Genomic DNA, 20902 nt, shown 5'->3' on the forward strand with positions numbered 1-20902 from the left:
TCTGGAACGAACTTCTTGAGAGGGTGGTGAAGGCAGGTTTGATTGAGGTATTCAAAAGATTTGATTGAGGTATCTGAAAAGAAAGAACATGCAAGGTTACGGTAATAAGACAGTGGAGTGGGACTAGTTGGAATGTTCTTTCAGAGTGTTAGTTCAGACTTGATGGGCTGAATTGCCTCCTGCACTGTAAAGATTCTGTGATTCATAGAACGTGAGTGTCACTGGCATAGCTAGGATTTATTGTTCGTCCCTAATGGCCAATGAGGAGGTGGTGATGAACCACTTTCTTCGCTGAAGTCCATCTTGTGTTTACACAGCCATAGTGCTGTTAGGAAGGGAGTTCCAAGTTTTTGACCTAGTGGTGACATAGTTCCAAGTCAAAAAAGTGGGTGGATTGGAGGGGGATCTTGCAGGTGGTAATGTTTCCATGTGTCTGGTATTCGTATCTTTCTAGCTGATGGAGGCTGCAGGCTTAGAAGGTGCTGTCGAAGAAGGCCTAGCGAGCTGTTGCAGTCTATTTTGTAGGTGGTACAGACTTCTGCAACTGTGTGCCACTGGTGGAGTTAATGCATATTTAAGTTGATAGATGGGGTAGCGATCAGTCAGCCAGCTTTCTCCGGAATGCTGTTGTGCTACTTGGATGTTGCTGGATTTATCCAGGTAAGTGACAGTATTCCATCACACTCTTGACTTGTGTCCTGAAGGTGGTGAACAGGCTTTCCAAAGTCAGGAGGTGAACTAATTGCCAAATAATTTCCTAGTCTTCCACTTTTAGTGCTGATTTACGGAGTTGTTTTGAATGATAAATTGGAACCTGGATTGAAACTACCCAAACATACATTTTATGTAACACTCAGAAAACAAGCTTCTCAGCCCATCAGTGTTTTTATTTCTTCACTTCACAACTAAGAGAGCTGCATTCTAAACCTTGGCACCTTACAATCTTTTCAAACTGTTTATATGTGATGCTTGTGTATAGAATTAGTACAACAGGTACAGCATTAGACCTATAGCTAAGTGTGTGTTGAGGCTGTGTTCACATAGCATTGCATTTATTTGATGTGCCTATTTCAGAAACTCTTGTTTTCCCTGGGTGGATCATTCCTGTATTACGCTGACCACTTCAAACTCTATAGTGGCTTTTGTGCGAACCACAGAAAGGCCCAGAAAGTTTTGGAAAGAGGTAAGATAGCGTAAAGATATTTCAAATCTTAATTAGATATTGAATTATTTTTGTGCATGGCAAGCATGTGTTATTTTACTTATCTTCATTACAGAATTGAAAAATATTAAGTTAATGGTACACAATCTCTGTGCTGCTCTCATTTGGCCAGAAGTAGTAATTGACAGCTGGTTTTTGTCTGGGAGGGAAATTCCAGGAGTTTGACCCAACAGCAGTGAAGGAACAGTGGTGTAGTTCCAAGTCAAGATGGTGTGCGGGCTTGGAGGCGAACTTGCAGTTAGTGGTGTTTCCATGCATCTGCTGCCCTTGTCCTTCGAGGTGCTGGAGGTCAGGAGTTTAGAAGGTGCTGTTGAAGGAGCTTGCTGAGTTGTGAAGTGGATCTTGTAGATGGTACACAATGTTGCAACTATGCAATGGTGGTGGGGAGAGTCCAATGATGGATGAGATGACGATGAGCAGATTGCATTGTCCTAGATGGTATCAAGCTTCTTGCATGATATTGAAGCTGTACTCATCCAATCAAGTATTCGATCACACTCCTGACTTGTACCTTGTAGATTCATAGATCGACTATGGGGCATCAGGAGTTGAGTTACTTGCCACAGAATTCCAAGTTTCTTGGTCTATTGTAACCACAGCATTTGTATGACTGGTCCAATTCATTTTCTGGTCAATGATAAACCGCAGAATGTTAACTTGGGGGATTGATTCAGTGATGGTAAAGCCATTGAATGTCAAGAAGAAATGGTTGGATTCTCTCATGTTGGAAATGGTTATTGCTTGGAAATAGTGTGGAGTGAATGCTACTTGCCACTTTTCAGTCCAAGCCTGAATGTGGTCCTGATTCTGCTGCATATTACAAAGAATGAAGAACAGTACAGCACAGGAACAGGCCCTTCGGCCCACCACGTCTGTGCAGACACAGATGCCTCTCTAATCTAATATTTTCTTGCCTCTACGTGGTCCATATCCCTCTATTCCCTGCCTATTCATGTATCTATCCAGATGCCTCTTGAATGTTGTTATAGAATCTGCTTCTATCACCTCCTCCAGCAGCACATTCCAGACATTCACCGCCCTGTGTGTGAAAATCTTGTCCCTTACATTTCTTTTAAACTTTACCTCACTCTCATTCTCAACCTATGCTCCTGAGTAATTGACCCTTTGACCCTGGGAAAAAGACTCTGACTATCCACTCTATCCAAATCTGTAATAATATTGTAAACCTCTATTGGGTCCCCCCTCATCCTCCGATGCTCCAATGAAAACAATCCAAATTTGTTCAACCTTTCTTCATCGTCCATATCCTCCGAACCAGGCACCATCCTGGTAAATCTCTTCTGCACCCTTTCCAATGCATCAACATCCTTCTGGTAGTGTGACGACCAGAATTGTACACAATACTCCAAATGAGGCCTAACTAAAGTCCTATACAGCTGCAACATGATTTTCCAATTCCTATACTCAACATCCCAACCAATGAAGGCCAACATGTCATATGCCTTTTGCCATTTACTATGGACTGCTTCGGTATCTGAGTGGTGCATAGTGCTGAACATTGCACAATCATAAGTGAACATTCCCACTTGTGACCTTTATGGCCTTACGATGGAAGGAGAGTAATGGATGAAGCACCTGAAGATGGTGGGGCCTAGAGCACTACACTGAGGAATTTCTGCAGTGATGTTCTGGGACTGAGATGACTGACCTCCAACTGTCACAACTATGTCTTCCTTTGTACCAGGTATGACTCCAACCAGCAGAAGTTCATTCCCATTGACTCCAGCTTTGCTAGGGCTCCTTGGTACCACACTCAGATGCCACCTTGATGTTGAGGGCAGTCACTCTCACCTCACCTCTGGAGTCCAGCTCCATGTTTGAGCCAAGGCTGTGATGGGGTCAAGAACTGAGTGCCTAAACTGAGAGTGTAAGTGTACAGGTTATTGCTATGTAAGTGCTCCTTGATAGCACTGTCGACAATCCCTTCCATCTAATCGAGAGTAGAATGATGGGGTGATAATTGACCAGGTTGGATTTGCCTTGCTCTTTGTATACAGAACAGACCTGGGCAATTTTCCACATTGCTGGGTTGACCCAGTAGCTGTACGGGAGCCACTTGGCTAGCACAGCGCCTCAGGAAGAAGCGGAGATGGATCATCCACTCGACACTTTTGGTGAAGATTGTTGAAAATGCTTCTTCCTTACTTTTCGCACTGATGTGCTGGGCTCCATCCATCATTGAGGAGTATTTGTGGAGCTTCCTTTTTCAGTTAGTTGTTTAATTGTCCACCAGCATTCATGTCTGGATGTGGCAGGATAGGAGAGCTTAGGTCTGATCTGCTGGTTGTGGAACCACTTAGCTCTGTCTATTAGTTGCTGCTTGGCATGCAAGTAGTCCTGTGTTGTAGCTTCACCAGGTTGACATCTCATCTTTAGGTGTGCCTGGTGCTGCTCTGAAGTGTCCTCCTGCATTTTCCATTGAACCTGGGTTGATTCCCTGGCTTTACGGTACTGGTAGAGTGGGGGATATGCTGGGCCATGAGGTTACAGATTGTGGTTGAGGACAATGCTGCTGCTGCTGATGGCCCACAGTACCTTGTAGTTGCCCAGTCTTAAGTTGCTCAATCTATTTGAGATCAATTGCATTTGGCATGCTGACAGTGCCATGCAACACAATGGAGGATATCCTCGACGAGAAGCTGGGACTTCCTCTCCACAAGGTCTGTGTGGTGATCACTGCCTCCCTGTACTTGTTTACACCAAATCTCATCTATCACCACTCAACTCACTGACCTACATTGGCTCACAGTTAATCAAAACCGAGATTTTATAATACTCATCTTTGTTTTCAAATATCCTCCCTGGCCGCAACCTCTCTTTATCTCTGTAATCTTCCCCAAAAACCCATAACGCTCTCAAATGTCTGCACTCCTTTCATTCTGGCCTTCTGCACCTTCCAGGTTTTAATTGTTCCACCATTGGTGACCGTTCCTTATCTGCCTAGGTCCAAAGCTCTGAAATTATCTCCCTGCACCTATCTACTTCTCTGCGCCTCCTACCTCTCACTCTTTAAACTTACCTCTCTCATCAAGCTTTGGGCCTGCTGTCCTAAGTATTGCTTTCTGTGGCTCAGTGTCAGATTTTGCTCGAAATACTCTTGTGAAGATTCTTGGGACTCAATTATGTTAAAGGCACTACATAAACACGTTGTTGTAATCATATTTCCGATACTTTCAAACTGTTAAATTTTCACTTGATTGACTCAAATATTAAACTCTCAAAAGCAACAACATACAACCTAACACACAGGAATCCCACCAGCAAGTAGGTATTAAAAAATCTCCAATCAAAAATCACAATTCAGAAACTAGCTAATAATTGGCAAGGAGCATTTTGAAAAAGCTCTTTTGTAGCTGCCTTGTATTTTTAGTAAGCCAAAGGCAGTATGTGTTTAAAAATGAGGTTTCTTGATGTAAACAAAAGATTTACTATATGACAATATAGAAGCCGGGGTCTTGCATTTTTTAAACTGTTTCCTCAAATGTGGTTCTTTCAGTGTGTTTGAACAATATTACAATGAGGTCTTTTTAATTGCAGCAAAAACTGACAAAGCCTTCAAAGAATTTTTGGATGCCCGGAATCCCACAAAACAGCATTCTTTCACTCTGGAATCCTATTTGATCAAGCCTGTGCAGCGTGTTTTGAAGTATCCATTACTGCTGAAAGAGCTAGTGTCTCTAACTGATCCAGAGAGTGAGGAGCATTATCATCTAACAGGTCAGTACTAAATGAGATGCCAAAGATCAAGACATAATTATCCTCCACAATGCTATCTGGATTCCTTTCACCCAAAAGCAATATTTTCTAGTGGGGGGAGATGAGAGGTGCTCAGTTAGCTGACTTGAGGTGTGTGCTGCCAGAATGGTCCCAGCAGTGGGAAGACGCATAGAAGAAGTGAAAAAGAGTGGAAATTGCTTCCGAGCCTCATTGTAGGGCAGGAAGATGTGGGCGAAAAACCTTCAGCAGTGCCTCCAGCTCTTCACAGAGTTGGATATGCAATCTTTAGTAAATTCGCAGGGGAAGGCTCAAGTATTATTAGTGTCCAGGTCCTCAAGAATTCTTAATCTGACCTGTTCAGTGTAATTTACACGAAAACCCTTGATAAGATTATCATTCAGAAATTTATAAACTAACATTTACCAGATATCCTTGGTCTCATCATTTTATGGAATTATTTTTACCAACCCTCTATACTTTTTCTCTCCCCTACATTTTTACATGTGGATGGAGCATTTTAAAAATATTCTCTGAGCTTTTATCACCCTTTATCTGAAAGTAATAATTCTTGCAAGGTTATGCTTTGCTCACAGCACCGGGTATTTGCCAGTGCCCATCGCAAATGACAGCTCTTCCCATTTTACTGGAAGGGGTTGCTTTGGAAATGGGGATTGGGAGCTGCAGGGTACAAAGAACAAAAAACAAAGAAAATTACAGCACAGGAACAGGCCCTTCGGCCCTCCAAGCCTGTACCGACCATGTAGCCCAACTTAACTAAAACGCCCTACCCTTCCAGGGACCATATCCCTCTATTCCCATCCTATTCATGCACTTGTCAAGACGCCTCTTAAATGTCACTACCGTATCCGCTTCCACTACCTCCCCCGGCAATGAGTTCCAGGCACCCACTACTCTGTGTAAAACATCTGCCTCGTACATCTCCTTTAAAACTTGCCCCTCGCACCTTAAACTTATGCCCCCTACTAATTGACTCTTCCAACCTGGGAAAAAGCTTCTGACTATCCACTCTGTCCATGCCTCTCATAATCTTGTAGACTTCTATCAGGTCACCCCTCAACCTCCATCGCTCCAGTGAGAACAAACCAAGTTTCTCCAACCTCTCCTCATAGCTAATGCCCTCCATACCAGGCAACATCCTGGTAAATCTTTTCTGTACCCTCTCCAAAGCCTCCACATCCTTCTGGTAGTGCAGTGACCAGAATTGAACTCTATATTCCAAGTGCGGCCTAACTAAGGTTCTATAAAGCTGCAACATGACTTGTCAATTTTTAAACTCAATACCCCGGCCGATGAAGGCAAGCATGCCGTATGCCTTCTTGACTACCTTCTCCACCTGCATTGCCACTTTCAGTGACATGTGTACCTGTACACCCAGATCCCTTTGCCTATCAATACTCTTAAGGGTACCTTAACAGTGGAGGGAGAAAGAAGTATTGCAGTAAAGTTCACTAGCAGGAGTTGCCAGGAAGTGACTAAGTGCAGCAATTTCAACCACCTGACAATGAAGTATCCCAATGATGCTTTTTTACTACAGCCAAGAACAGGCTCCACACCTTGTGGACTACTGGTGAACTTTGTAAACTGAACATTAACATCAAATACTTAACTCTTCAAGCACAAATATTTCTACAGCAAAGTCAAAAACTTTATTGAGCTTCCAACAAGCTCAAATGTTATGAAAGATCTGACTCTCAATGATATACTTTTATTAAATATTACATTCCAAATGTTAAGTTTTTGTGGTTTCTCAATTTATTAGAGTGGCCTGGATTTTCCTGGGAAGTTGATGGTGAACAGTGAGCTTTATCCCTCTGAAACTGACTGTAACTTCAGATTATCGGGCATGTGCAGTTTCGTATGGAAATGCACTTCACTGTGGATCCCCCTGCCCCCTCCCCCATGTATACACACACACACACACACACACACACCCCCATCCCTCTCCCACATTGCTGTTGAAGCAAGGTGTAATATTTTATGGTGCTTCTATCAAATGTAACTGGGGTTTTAAACAGTGATGTAATTAATAAAATTTGCTGAAGAATAGAAAAGTGTTTTTATAATCATTGGATACAGTTAAATGGTTAAATACTAGCCTTAAAAACTTATCTTAATTTTAAATGTTTAAATATTTTAAGCTTTGACTTTCACATCACATGTATATCTTAATCTTTAATTGCTCTTTGCACTACTTGTTTGGAGAGGAATCTCCGAAAATAATGTAATTGGATGTTTGGACAGTCTGATGATGTCACTGCAGCTCCAGGCTGCAAATGCCCAGCACTGCAGTCAGTTACAGTAACCATTGCATCAAAATAGATTTTTGTCTGAGATTACATAACCTCTACAGATCTGAGCACCCTTACTTTGCCACTGACCACAAACTCTGGGCCATTATACTCCCCACTTGCTGGGATGGACGCAACTCCAACAACATTCAAGAAGCTTGACACCACCCAGGACAACCACTCCCTCCACCACCAATGCTCAGTAGCAGCAGTGTGTACTATCTACATGATGCACTGCAGCAATTCACCAAAGATCCTTAGAGACAGCACTTTCCAAACCCACGACCACTTCCATCTAGAAGGACAACGGCAGCAAATACATGAGAACACCACCACCTGCAAGTTCCCCTCCAAGCCACTCAGCATCCTGAATGAGAAATATATCGCCATTCCTTCACAGTTGCTGGCTCAAAATCCTGGAATTCCCTCTCTAATATCATTGCGGTCAACCCACAACAATGGACTGCAGTGATTCAAGAAGGCAGCTCACCACCACCTTCTCAAGAGCAAATAGGGATGGGCAATAAATGCTGGCCAGCTAGCGATGCCCATGCCGCACAAATGAATTTTAAAAATTAACCTTTAAAAGAATGACTTGCATTTATATAGCACCTTTCACAATCACCAGATCTTCCAAAGTGCTTTACAACCATTGAAGCACATTTGAAGTGTAGTTACTTTTATAATGAAGGAAACCAGGCAGCCAGTTTGCAATCGGCAAGCTCCCACAAACAACAGTTTGACAATGAACAGTTCATCTGTTTTCGAGATGTTGGCTGAGGGATAAATATTGGCAAGGATACATTAACCTCCTCTTAGAAATAGTACTGTGATCTCTTACATCTACACAAGAAGGCAGACAGGGCCACAATTCAATGTTTAATCCAAAAGGCAACACCTCCAGCACTCCTTCAGTACTGCACTGGAATGTTGGCCTTGTTATGGTCAGGTCCTGGAGTGGGATTTGAAACCACAACTCTCTAACTTGGAGGTGAGAGTATTTACCAACTGAGCCACATTTTAAGTGTTAATTTAAGTGATAAATTAAGTGGATTCTTCTCATTCTAATATTTACGCAGACCCAGACTGGAGTATGAGAAAGTGCTGTTCATGTATTGGCTTGTGGCTCATTCAAAATGAAACATTTGTTTAATTTTTTACTTCGCAAAGCGGGGCAGAAGTGAGGGTCATACAGTGACAGGATTGGTCTTCAGCGAATGGGGTAATAGTGAATTAGCAGCCTGTCTTGCATTGCTCCTGATTTTGTAGTCCATTGAATGTAATAGAAAACCATAGAAGGCTTGGTGTAAGCAGGGTTTCTATTTGCTATATCCTGTTCTGTGATTTCTTCAGACAAATTTCACCCTTTCACACTCTCCTCCTCATAGACTGTGATGATGCAATGTGCACATGTAATTTTCACAATACCTCTTCCACTCCTGCCCGCCACTGGAATTGTCACAGGCGGGATGGATCATTTGATGGACAAGCAAAAGGTCTGTTGACATTGGGTGGAATTTTCCTGTCCCGGGGTGGGGCAGGACTGGAAAATCCCACCCAATGTCATTTGCCTGATGTGCACAAAACTTCTTGTCTGATCTTTGGAGATGAGCTAGCTTTGCAGAGTTCACATGTTGAAATTGTTTAAAATCTGTTCAACCAGCTTCTCATTTACTGCTTATGTATCAAAAAAGCAGCAGAGAGCAGAAGCAAAATATTATCCTTGAGATTCCTATTAGCTGATGTGTGAATAATTTGATCAAAAGTTTGATCAAAAGAATGCGATGCAAGGAATGACAGAAGCCATAAGGTGAAGACTGTAGGATATAGGAGCAGAATTAGACCATTTGGCCCATCACATCTGCTCCGCCATTCAATCATGGCTGATATGTTTCTCAACCCCATTCTCCCACCTTTTCCCCATAACCTTTGATCCCCATACCAATCAACAACCTATCTATCTCTGTCTTAAATACACACAATGATCTGGCCTCCACAGCCTTCTGTGGCAGTGAATTCTATAGATTCACCATCCTCTGGCTGAAGAAATTCCTCCTCATCTTTGTTCTAATGAAGAAGCAAATTTCTTTTAAAATATTCATAATCACCACAGTTTAGAGCCTGCGAGAACCTTCTTAGTGTCTTATACGATCATAGAAACCCTACAGTACAGAAAGAGGCCATTCGGCCCATCGAGTCTGCACCGACCACAATCCCACCCAACCCTACCCCCATATTCCTACATATTTTACCCACTAATCCCTCTAACCTACGCATCTCAGGACACCAAGGGGCAATTTCAGCATGGCCAATCAACCTAACCCACGCATCTTTGGACTGTGGGAGGAAACCGGAGCACCCGGAGGAAACTCACACAGACACGAGGAGAATGTGCAAACTCCACACAGACAGTGACCCAAGCCAGGAATCGAACCCGGGTCCCTGGAGCTGTGAAGCAGCAGTGCTAACCACTGTGCTACTGCGCCGTCGTCTGCTTCATCTTGAGGTTGTGTGATCAAAATAAAAGCAGTTTTCACTTTTTCTAAATCTACCTTGTTATTTCACCCATTTTCCATTCTGATTTTTGCTCTTGAAAATAAAAGCATAAAGACAATCTCTAAAAATTGTTTTTTTAAATGGTAATAATAGCTGATTTGGAAGGTCCTTAAGTAATTTGCATGAAATAATTTCAGGTAATCTGAACCCATAACACACTGGCTCAAATTCAGTATGCAATTGACAACAAAATGAAAAATGCTGGAAATGCTCAGCAAGTCAGGTAACATCTGTGGAGAGAGGAACAGACATTTCATCAGAACTGGGAAAAATTAAGAGGTTTTGAACAAGGGATGAATGGGGCAAGGACAAAGGAAGGTCTTATAGGGTGAAAGACAGGAGAGATTGTATAACAGAAGAGTTTTATGGGGCCAAATGGAATAGTAATGGGGCAAGAAAATAAATAAATGATGTGATGTGTCTTGAGTTGACGTAATGTTGTCTGAAAGCAAAAATGAGAAAAACTGAAAACATGCAAACAAAAGGACAAAAAATAAGGTAACAGAGTTTATGGTCTGTCATCGTTGAGCTCTGTGTTGAGTGTCAAAGGCCAAATCACCAGAACAGGACAGCAGGCCAAGGACAGAGATGTCAGTATGAGAGCAAGATGGAGGATTAAAATGACAGGCTACCAGAAGCTCAAACTCATGCCTGAATGGAAGTCTTCCACAATATGCTCACCTCATCTGTATTGGTCTCATCAATGTAGAAAAGACTGCACAGTGAATATAGTTGATTTTTGATTAGGTACTTTATAGCCTTCTACTCGTGTCCCCCGTACTCCTTTTAAACTATTTCTTTTTTTCCCTCTTATTTTTGCTTTTCAAGCACGCCTGCTGGAGGCACATCATTTGTTTCTCTTCTTGCCCCATTACCACTCCCTCCGGCCCCTTAACTCTTCTGTCTTATAATTGTTCCTGTCTTCCAACCTATCACTGACCTTCCTTTATCCTTGTTCCAGCCACCTCTTGATCAAATCCTGTTACAGCTTTAATTTTTCCCAGTTCTGATGAGAGGTCATTGACCTGAAACGTCAACTCTGTTTCTCTCTCCATAGATGCTGCCTGATGTATTTCCAGCATTTTATATTTTTGTTTCAGAATTCCAGCATCTGCAGTATCCTTTTTAATTGACACTAATTTGGCAATCTCACGCATAGTGACATAAAGGCTATGTAATTTGATTTATTATTGTCACATGTATTGATATACTGTGAAAAGTATTGTTTCTTGCATGCTATACAGACAAAGCATACCATTTATAAAGAGGAGAGAGTGCAGAATGTAGTGTGACAGTCGTAGCTAGGGTGGAGAGAAAGATCAACTTAGTGCAAGGTAGGTCCATTCAAAAGTGATGGCAGCAGGGAAGAAGCTGTTCTTGAGTTGGTTGGTACATAATGTCAGACTTTTGTATCTTTTTCCCGGCGGAAGAAGGTGAGAGAGAGGATGCGTGGGGTCCTTAATTATGCTGGCTGCTTTCCCAAGGCAGCGGGAAGTGTAGACAGAGTCAATGTAGAAAACGTTACACTGATGCAGTGGGTGATGCTTTCCTGAGGCTGTGACTGAATAATGTTGTTAGACAGAGAGTGCGAGTTTTACTACACACTGGTGATTGAAATGGGAATATATACCTTTTTCCAACACTTAGCATCCTTCACTTTGATCTATGCAAGATGCACCAAATTGTCAAACCAGGTAGCCATGTGTAAAAATGTGGTGGGCAGTCAAACTATTTTACTTGCATGTTTTAAAGAAAATAACCAATAATTGTGACTTTTTGATGTATGTATTATTTTGCAATCCCAGAAGCACTAAAGGCAATGGAGAAAGTGGCCAGTCATATCAATGAGATGCAGACAATCTATGAGGATTATGGGACTGTCTTTGATCAGTTGATTGCAGAACAGCCTGGAAATAAGAAAGAGGTAAATCTCTTTGCATGAGCTACCTTTTTTTGCTCCCTCTTTTTGCCTTCTCATTTATGCTTCAAACAGTATTGCTGCCTCACCATAGTAGCCATTCTTTGCAATTAAGCTGAGACTGAGTATCTGCACGCTATAAAGGCATCACAGCCTTTACTACCAAGTTGAGGGTTATTGGTTAGCAATCAGGAATGAGAATATTGACTGATTTTTGTTTTCTTTTTCCACCCTTGAGAGCCTGAGACCAATTTTCACGCCTTTATAAAAGGTTGGCTGGGACCAGGAAACTCTGCACGGATTAGACATCAAACTTGGAGTATTCCAGCTCTGAATGGCTTGTTTTAGGCAATGACTTATAAACTGAGCCTTTGGAGAGACATCTGACTTTTGAATTGATTCATTAATATTCTTGGATATTAGTGTTATAATAAATAGTTGTTTTCTATCCAACTGTTAATTGATTGTCGTTAGAAGGGACCTTTATTTTTAAAGAGTTTAAGATATTAAACTCGGGCGGCAAGATGGCATAGTGGTTAGCACTGCTGCCTCACATCGTCAGGGACCCGGGTTCAATTCCGGCCCCGGGGGTCACTATCTGTGTGGAGTTTGCACGTTCTCCCCGTGTTTGCGTGGGTTTCCTCCGAGTGCTCCGGTTTCCTCCCACAGTCCAAAGATGTGCGGGTTAGATGTATTGGCCATGTTAAATTGACCCTAGTGTCAGATTAGCAGGGTAAATATGTGGGGTTATGGGGATAGGGCCTGGGTGGGATTGTCGGTGCAGGCTCGATTAGCCGAATGGCCTCCTTCTGCACTGTAGGATTCAATGATTCAATTCAATTCAATATTGTAGACTGTTGAGTACTTTGTGAATACCCATTGAATTCCAGGGCATTGGAAGTGTTAACAAAGAACAAAGAACAATACAGCACAGGAACAGGCCCTTCGGCCCTCCAAGCCCGTGCCGCTCCCTGGTCCAAACTAGACCATTCTTTTGTATCCCTCCATTCCCACTCCATTCATATGGCTGTCTAGATAAGTCTTAAACGTTCCCAGTGTGTCCGCCTCCACCACCTTGCCCGGCAGCGCATTCCAGGCCCCCACCACCCTCTGTGTAAAATATGTCCGTCTGATATCTGTGTTAAACCTCCCCCCCTTCACCTTGAACCTATGACCCCTCGTGAACGTCACCACCGACCTGGGGAAAAGCTTCCCACCGTTCACCCTATCTATGCCTTTCATAATTTTATACACCTCTATTAAGTCTCCCCTCATCCTCCGTCTTTCCAGGGAGAACAACCCCAGTTTACCCAATCTCTCCTCATAACTAAGCCCCTCCATACCAGGTAACATCCTGGTAAACCTCCTCTGTACTCTCTCCAAAGCCTCCACGTCCTTCTGGTAGTGTGGCGACCAGAACTGGACGCAGTATTCCAGATGCGGCCGAACCAACGTTCTATACATCTGCAACATCAGACCCCAACTTTTATACTCAATGCCCCATCCTATAAAGGCAAGCATGCCATATGCCTTCTTCACCACCTTCTCCACCTGTGACGTCACTTTCAAGGATCTGTGGACTTGCACACCCAGGTCCCTCTGCGTATCTACACCCTTTATGGTTCTGCCATTTATCGTATAGCTCCTCCCTACATTATTTCTACCAAAATGCATCACTTCGCATTTATCAGGATTGAACTCCATCTGCCATTTCTTTGCCCAAATTTCCAGCCTATCTATATCCTTCTGTAGCTTCTGACAATGCTCCTCACTATCTGCAAGTCCTGCCAATTTTGTGTCGTCCGCAAACTTACTGATCACCCCAGTTACACCTTCTTCCAGATCATTTATATAAATCACAAACAGCAGAGGTCCCAATACAGAGCCCTGCGGAACACCACTAGTCACAGGCCTCCAGCCGGAAAAAGACCCTTCCACTACCACCCTCTGTCTTCTGTGACCAAGCCAGTTCTCCACCCATCTAGCCACCTCCCCCTTTATCCCATGAGATCCAACCTTTTTCACCAGCCTACCATGAGGGACTTTGTCAAACGCTTTACTAAAGTCCATATAGACGACATCCACGGCCCTTCCCTCGTCAACCATTCTGGTCACTTCTTCAAAAAACTCCACCAGGTTAGTGAGGCATGACCTCCCTCTCACAAAACCATGCTGACTATCGTTAATGAGTTTATTCCTTTCTAAATGCGCATACATCCTATCTCTAAGAATCTTCTCCAACAACTTCCCCACCACGGACGTCAAGCTCACCGGCCTATAATTACCCGGGTTATCTTTCCTACCCTTCTTAAATAACGGGACCACATTAGCTATCCTCCAATCCTCTGGGACCTCACCTGCGTCCAGTGACGAGACAAAGATTTGCGTCAGAGGCCCAGCGATTTCATCTCTCGTCTCCCTGAGCAGCCTTGGATAGATTCCATCAGGCCCTGGGGATTTGTCAGTCTTTAAATTCTCTAACAAACCTAACACTTCCTCCTTTGTAATGGAGATTTTCTCCAACGGTTCAACACTCCCCTCCAAGACACTCCCAGTCAACACATCCCTCTCCTTTGTGAATACCGACGCAAAGTATTCATTTAGGATCTCCCCTACTTCTTTGGGCTCCAAGCGTAATTCCCCACTTTTGTCCCTGAGAGGTCCGATTTTTTCCCTGACAACCCTTTTGTTCCTAACGTATGAATAAAATGCCTTGGGATTCTCCTTAATCCTGTCTGCCAAGAACATTTCGTGACCCCTTTTTGCTCTTCTAATTCCCCGTTTGAGTTCTTTCCTACTTTCTTTGTACTCCTCCAGAGCTCCCTCCGTTTTTAGCTGCCTGGACCTACCATACGCCTCTCTTTTCTTTTTGACCAGTCTCTCAATTTCCCTGGTTATCCACGGTTCTCAAATCCTACCCTTCCTATCCTTCTTTTTAACAGGCACATGCTTGTCCTGTAGCCCTAACAACTGTTCCTTAAAAGACTCCCACATGCCAGATGTGGATTTACCCTCAAACAGCCTCTCCCAATCAAGAGCTGCCAATTTCTGCCTAATCCCACTAAAGTTAGCCTTCCCCCAATCCAACACCTTACCCTTGGGACACCACTCATCCTTTTCCATCACTATCCTAAAGCTAACAGAATTGTGGTCACTATTTGCCACATGTTCCCCTACCGAAATTTTGAAGACCTGACCGGGCTCATTCCCCAGTCCGAGGTCCAGTATAGCCTCCTCTCTAGTCGGGCTATCTACATATTGTTCCAAAGAACCCTCCTGTACGCATTTTACAAATTCCTCCCCATTCAGAGTCCCTGCTCTCAGCGATTTCCAGTCTATACCAGGGAAATTGAAGTCTCCCACTACAACAACCCTATTTTTCCTGCACCTATCCAGTATCTCCTGACATATCCGTTCTTCCACTTCCCTTGGGCTGTTGGGGGGCCTGTAGTACACCCCCAACATAGTGACTTTCTTGCATTTTGTCTGTGTATTTTGCTCTAGAAAAGATTCAGAAGCTACACATTGAAAATGAACGATAGCTAATTTTGTAATTCTGTCCTTAACAGTCTAACTATTTGACCAACATATATTCTTCACTTAATACTTATTTAAGATGATTGGTCCATTTACGTACCTTGATTATTTTCTGTTTAGGAAAGAGAGCACATGAGGAATGTAGCCACATGTTTCCCTCTTCCCATGGAGAGATATTAAATGTGCTGGGCTGTATTCACTTACTTTTATACATGAAGGCTGGCAGGACAGGCAGATGATCAATAATTTAACATGTATAAGCATATAGATTTAATTTGGTGCGTGCTGTTTCATCTTTCCATTATAAAACTTTTTTTTGCAAATTGAATGCAACTTCTATCCTGATCTTTTGTTTTGGCAGTTTTTTTATTATTCATTATTTAGAGGGATTAGTTTTTGTTCTGCAACTTAAATTTCTCAATTAAATTTCAGGTCACAGAGCTTTCAATGGGAGAGCTTTTACTGTACTCTTCAGTTACTTGGTTAAACCCTTTTCCATCTCTAAGTCGAATAAGAAAAGATCCTGAACTCACCGTCTTTGGTAAGTGTTGAATATGGGGAATGATGGAAGGCTTATCTAGCTTTACTAGACTAAGGAGTAAACAACATCTCCAGGTTCTCATTTAGTGATGACAGAAACATGGATTCCCATTCTAACAGGGGACTGAGTCCATGGGACTCAGTGTTTCTCAGCTCTCTGAAATTAAGATTTTGGAGTTGGCAGTGCAGTGCAAGTGAAGATTTCTTCATTACCCCCCATCCCCAGACCTCTCTTGTCTTAAGGTAGTAAAAAATATAAGATATCAACAGCTGTTTGGCACAAGTTACCCTTCATGTATAATCGTGGACAGAGGATAGCAATCAGCTACTTGACTGTAGAAAGTCATCGCAGCCAACCCACCCACTCATGTCCTCATTCAACGTGCACACTTCCAGACTGAATTGCTTGTAGAATGATTAGAGAGCAAACCTCAATTTACTTGTGACACCTTGGCCTGGAAAGATCTGCTCACTTGTAACAGCATCTTACCCCTGACAGTGCAGCTCAATCACGGTCACCAAATATACAAGAAACTAGGGATGAGACTTTGAATCTTCCTCATTTGGATGCCCGAGTTCCACAATACATTTATCCAAAGAATCGGAAAGCTGCAACCTGAGGATCTCTTTTTTTTAAATTGTGTACTGGAGTTTTGAGGGAAAAGAGTCAGAAGAACACTTTTGCTGCTGAACAGATAGTCTGTTAGTCTTTTTTAGAAAGTGCATATACACAGGGTTCTGCACAGGCTATAAATTTATTTTATTTTACAGATCCATCTTGAACAGGAATAACGCTATCTGGGAAATCTTTGGAAAAGCTATCCCTCTATTCAAATTGCAGTGTTCAAGATTTTGCTTTTGATATTTTTGTTTGTTTTTTTAGTAAAGAGAACTGTAACCGCAATCTGTATTTACAACTAATTTCCTGGGGTTTTTTTCTCTTTATCTAACGGAGCAAATAATATTCAGCCTACTTGTAGATGAGCGTCACTTTTCTTCGACTCCCATTAGCCTTTAGTTCATTAAATCAGCTGCTAGAGAGTTTTGATTGACAAACATATCTCTTTCATTCTCCAGTTTTTAAGCGAGCTGTCATTCTTGTCTATAAGGAGATCTGCAAGTTTAAAAAGAAAACTGTAAGTGACACGTTTGCACTCTCTTCGATGCACATGCAGCACTACTTTTTTGCCTTTGATTGTATGTAAAGTATTTTCTAATTGCTTGAATTTTTGACTTCTCTGACCTATCTTTTCTCTAGGGAACAGTTCCACGCTCCGCCTATATCCATGGTGATATTGATCAGTTTAAATTCAGATGGCTGATTCCACTGTCAGCTCTTCAGGTCAGACTGGGAAATGCTGCAGGTAATTCAATTTTAATTTAGTGGCTCAAGTTAAATTGCAGCCTTGGATAAAATGCCCCATAATAGACTAATGAATAAGGTTTAGAGAATGTGGAGTCGGGGGACAAGTAGCAGAATGAATTCCTAGCTGACTTCAAGACAGGAAAGATATTTATTCAGAATGGCAGAAGTTAGGAAATGGTGTTCCACAGAATCAATGCTGGGACCACTGCTGTTCACAGGTTACATTAATGATTTAGAATTTGGATTTTTTAAAAATTCATTTATGTGATGTGGGCATCTCTGGCTAGGCCAGCATTTATTGCAATTCCTAGTTGCCCTTGATAAGATGGTAATGAGCTGCCTTCTTGAACCACTGCAGTCCATGTGGTGTAGGTACAACTACAGTACACCACATGGTGCTGGGAGGGCATTCCAGGATTTTGACCAAACGACAGTGAAGGAATGGTGATATATTTCTATGTCAGGATGATGAGTGACTTGGAGGGGAATTAAAAGCACTATTTCTAAATTTGAAGGTTACACAAAATTAGGGGACAGTGAATATTGAGGAGAACTGCAACAAACTACAGGAGGACATTAATAAACTTGCATAATGGGAAAATAATTAGCAAATTAAATTCAACACTGATACATGAGAGGTATGAAGGTAGGTACATTTAGTAGGAAGAACAGGGAAATCACTCATTTCTTGGGTGAGGTAGAGGAACAAAGGGATCTTGGAATACAAATACATCAGTCACCAAATGATGCTCCACAGCTTAGAAATTATTTTTTAATGAGGCCGTAGATCGGAAAATTTTTTTGTGTTTTGGTTTACAACTCCTGATCCAGAAATTCCTGATTGCAGGAATTGACATAGCTATACTGCAATTGTCTTCATGACTTGTTTCTTTCTTGTTCAGGCACGGATACCAACTGCATCTGGGAGTTAATCCACACTAAATCTGAAATAGAAGGGCGGCCTGAAACAGTTTTTCAGTTGTGTAGCAGGTAACTTAAACAACGCCTTTTTGTTTGTTTTCATTCATATTTAAGACCACCTTCCAGAAGGGTTTTATTTTTTTTCCCCCCTGATGCACTAAATTCTGTTTAAATAACTCTAACTATTCAGCAAAATAACATCTTCAAGAGTTGCATGAGTCTGTTATCGTCTCTTGTCTTCCACTTGCCCATATTGCCAAATTTGGGGCTGAACAATTTACTAATCTGGAGACATTATGTTACTGTATGTGTACAGAGCAGTTAAATTCAGCTGTAAATGCATGTTTTTCAAAATCAAAATGAAACCATTAATCCATTATTTTGTTTTAATCCAATTCAATCCAATTAAGTCCAATTCAGAGTCTCAACAAGTGAGCCATTCCCAACCCAAGCTGACAAGACAGGGCTCTCACCTCCTGTCTTGGGCTTGATCTACATGATCCAAGCTGATTGGAGTAGGCATTGCACCTCCTCCAAGGCTTGATCTCATTTGCATCTTAGCCAAAAGGCCGAGATGCCGCTTTTAAAAATTGCTTCAAATGAAGCTAAAATGTAACCTAATGACTTCAACCAAGTACAGCATGTCGATACTACACTTGATCTTAGCCAAAAGGCCGAGACCAAAAACCTTTTTGAGAAGTGAATAATTGATGCAAGTGGTAAATTTTTGCGACATGTTTACCGAATGGCCTACTCCCTCCCCATGAAGAAATGACCAGAAATGATTTTACTTTCTGTAATTTTAATGGGAATCAATGTAAACATAAATTAACAGGCATATAACAGTCATACGAACCATACATTACACATGGAATAGCAAATACAACAAAGGCTATCTCACAGCATTGGCAGATCACCGTGGCTGTATAATCTCAGTTTCAGCCAAACAATCCTTCCAAGCAGAATTGAAGTCCCTTTTCTTCAAGGACTTAGCAGATTCTCCACAGGCAGCAGCAGCTGTGCTTCCAATTTCAGTCATTTTCTCACCTTTATGTGGTCCATCTCCAACACTTCCCTTACAACCATACAGTTTTACAGCAAGGAAAGAGACCTTTCAGCCCATCGTGACTGCACTGGCCATCAAGCCCAGTTCTAATCCCATTTTACAGCACTTGGCCCGTAACTTTGTATGCAATGGTATTTCAAGTGCTCATCTAAATACTTAAATGTTGTGAGGGTTCCCGCCTCGAACTCTCTGTCTGAAAAAGAGTGGTACAGATTCCCACCTTCCTCAACTATCTCCTATTCCAGGGTTAAGCTGTCTACGAACATCCAGGTAAGCCCCCTGACTCTCACAGCTACCTCGAATACATCTCCTCACACCCTGCCTCCCTCCTGTGAGGATCCCATTCCATTCTCCCAGTTTCTCCATCACATCTGTCGAGATGATGCATCCTTCCACAACAGCACTTCGGATATATCTTCCTTTTTCCTCACCCATAGATTTTGCGCAGTTTGGTTGACAGAGCCCTCAATGTTCTGTCCAATGAAACCAAGCATGCCGAATGTCTTCTTCACCACTCTGTCCATCTGTGACTCCACTTTCAAGGAGCTACGAACCTGTACCCCTAGATCTCTTTGTTCTATAACTCTCCCCAACACTGTACCATTAACTGAGTAAGTCCTGTTCTGATTTGGTCTACCAAAATGCATCACCTCGCATTTATCTAAATTAAACTCCATCTGCCATTCGTCAGACCACTGGCCCAATCGATCAAGATTCCATTGCAATCCGAGATAACCTTCTTCACTGTCCACTATGCCACCAATCTTGGTGTCATCTGCAAACTTACTAACCACGCCTACTAAATTCTCATCCAAATCATTAATATAAATGACAAATAACAGTGGACCCAGCACTGATCCCTGAGACACACCGCCTCAGTCCTTTTAACTATCCTTTGATTTACAACTCAATGTTTTTTAGACAGCATGCAGTCAGCTTTGTTTGTTGATCTTTCCCTTCACTGTTGAAATCAGCCCCCCCCCCCCTTTGTTAAGAACATAGAACAGTACAGCACAGAACAGGCCCTTCGGCCCACGTTGTTGTGCCGAGCTTTGTCTGAAACCCAGATCAAGCTATTTCCTCCCTATCATCCCGAAGTACTCCATGTGCCTATCCAATAGCTTCTTAAATGTTCCTAAAGTGTCTGACTCCACTATCCCTGCAGGCAGTCCATTCCACACCCCAACCACTCTCTGAGTAAAAAACCTACCTCGGATATCCTTCCTATATCTCCCACCATGAACCCTATAGTTATGCCCCCTAGTTACCACTCCATTCACCCGAGGAAATAGTCTTTGAACGTTCACTCTATCTATCCCCCTCATCATCTTATAAACCTCTATCAAGTCTCCTCTCAACCTCCTCCGCTCCAAAGAGAAAAGCCCAAGTTCCCTCAACCTTTCCTCATAAGACCTATCCTCCAAACCAGGGAACATCCTGGTAAATCTCCTTTGCACTCTTTCCAGTGTCTCCACATCCTTCTTATAGTGAGGTGACCAGAACTGCACACAATATTCCAAATGTGGTCTCACCAAGGTCCTGTACAGTTGCAGCATAACCCCAAGGCTCTTAAACTCAAACCCCCTGTTAATGAACGCCAACACACTATAGGCCTTCTTCACGGCTCTATCCACTTGAGTGGCAACCTTCAGAGATCTATGGATATGAACCCCAAGATCTCTCTGTTCCTCCACATTCTTCAGAACCCTACCTTTGACCCTGTAATCCA

The 20902-nt window shown here is 42.4% G+C and overlaps 2 protein-coding genes across 6 annotated transcripts in view; one reads left to right on the top strand and one right to left on the bottom strand.

Moving 5' to 3' along the window:
* Positions 1-20902, top strand: part of LOC144504529 (rho guanine nucleotide exchange factor TIAM2-like) — a 314348-nt gene that overhangs the window by 287505 nt on the left and 5941 nt on the right. For all 4 annotated transcript variants that reach the window (XM_078229959.1, XM_078229960.1, XM_078229962.1 and 1 more), the window contains 7 exons: positions 1075-1183; positions 4781-4960; positions 11631-11749; positions 15713-15821; positions 16898-16956; positions 17079-17184; positions 18089-18176. In XM_078229959.1, coding sequence (XP_078086085.1) covers positions 1075-1183; positions 4781-4960; positions 11631-11749; positions 15713-15821; positions 16898-16956; positions 17079-17184; positions 18089-18176 — 770 coding nt within the window. The remainder of the gene's footprint in view (positions 1-1074; positions 1184-4780; positions 4961-11630; positions 11750-15712; positions 15822-16897; positions 16957-17078; positions 17185-18088; positions 18177-20902) is intronic.
* The window catches only part of tfb1m (transcription factor B1, mitochondrial), a 99566-nt gene that overhangs the window by 21723 nt on the left and 56941 nt on the right, over positions 1-20902 (bottom strand). The window contains exon 10 of one of the 2 annotated variants that reach the window (XR_013499656.1): positions 16536-16934. The exons of the other annotated variant lie outside the window; for it this stretch is intronic. The gene's annotated coding sequence lies outside the window, so the exon portion shown is untranslated. Of the gene's footprint in view, positions 1-16535; positions 16935-20902 lie in introns of those variants that run through there. 2 annotated transcript variants of the gene reach the window in all.

Source organism: Mustelus asterias, chromosome 15, assembly GCF_964213995.1.
Source record: "Mustelus asterias chromosome 15, sMusAst1.hap1.1, whole genome shotgun sequence".
Lineage (NCBI taxonomy): Eukaryota > Metazoa > Chordata > Chondrichthyes > Carcharhiniformes > Triakidae > Mustelus > Mustelus asterias.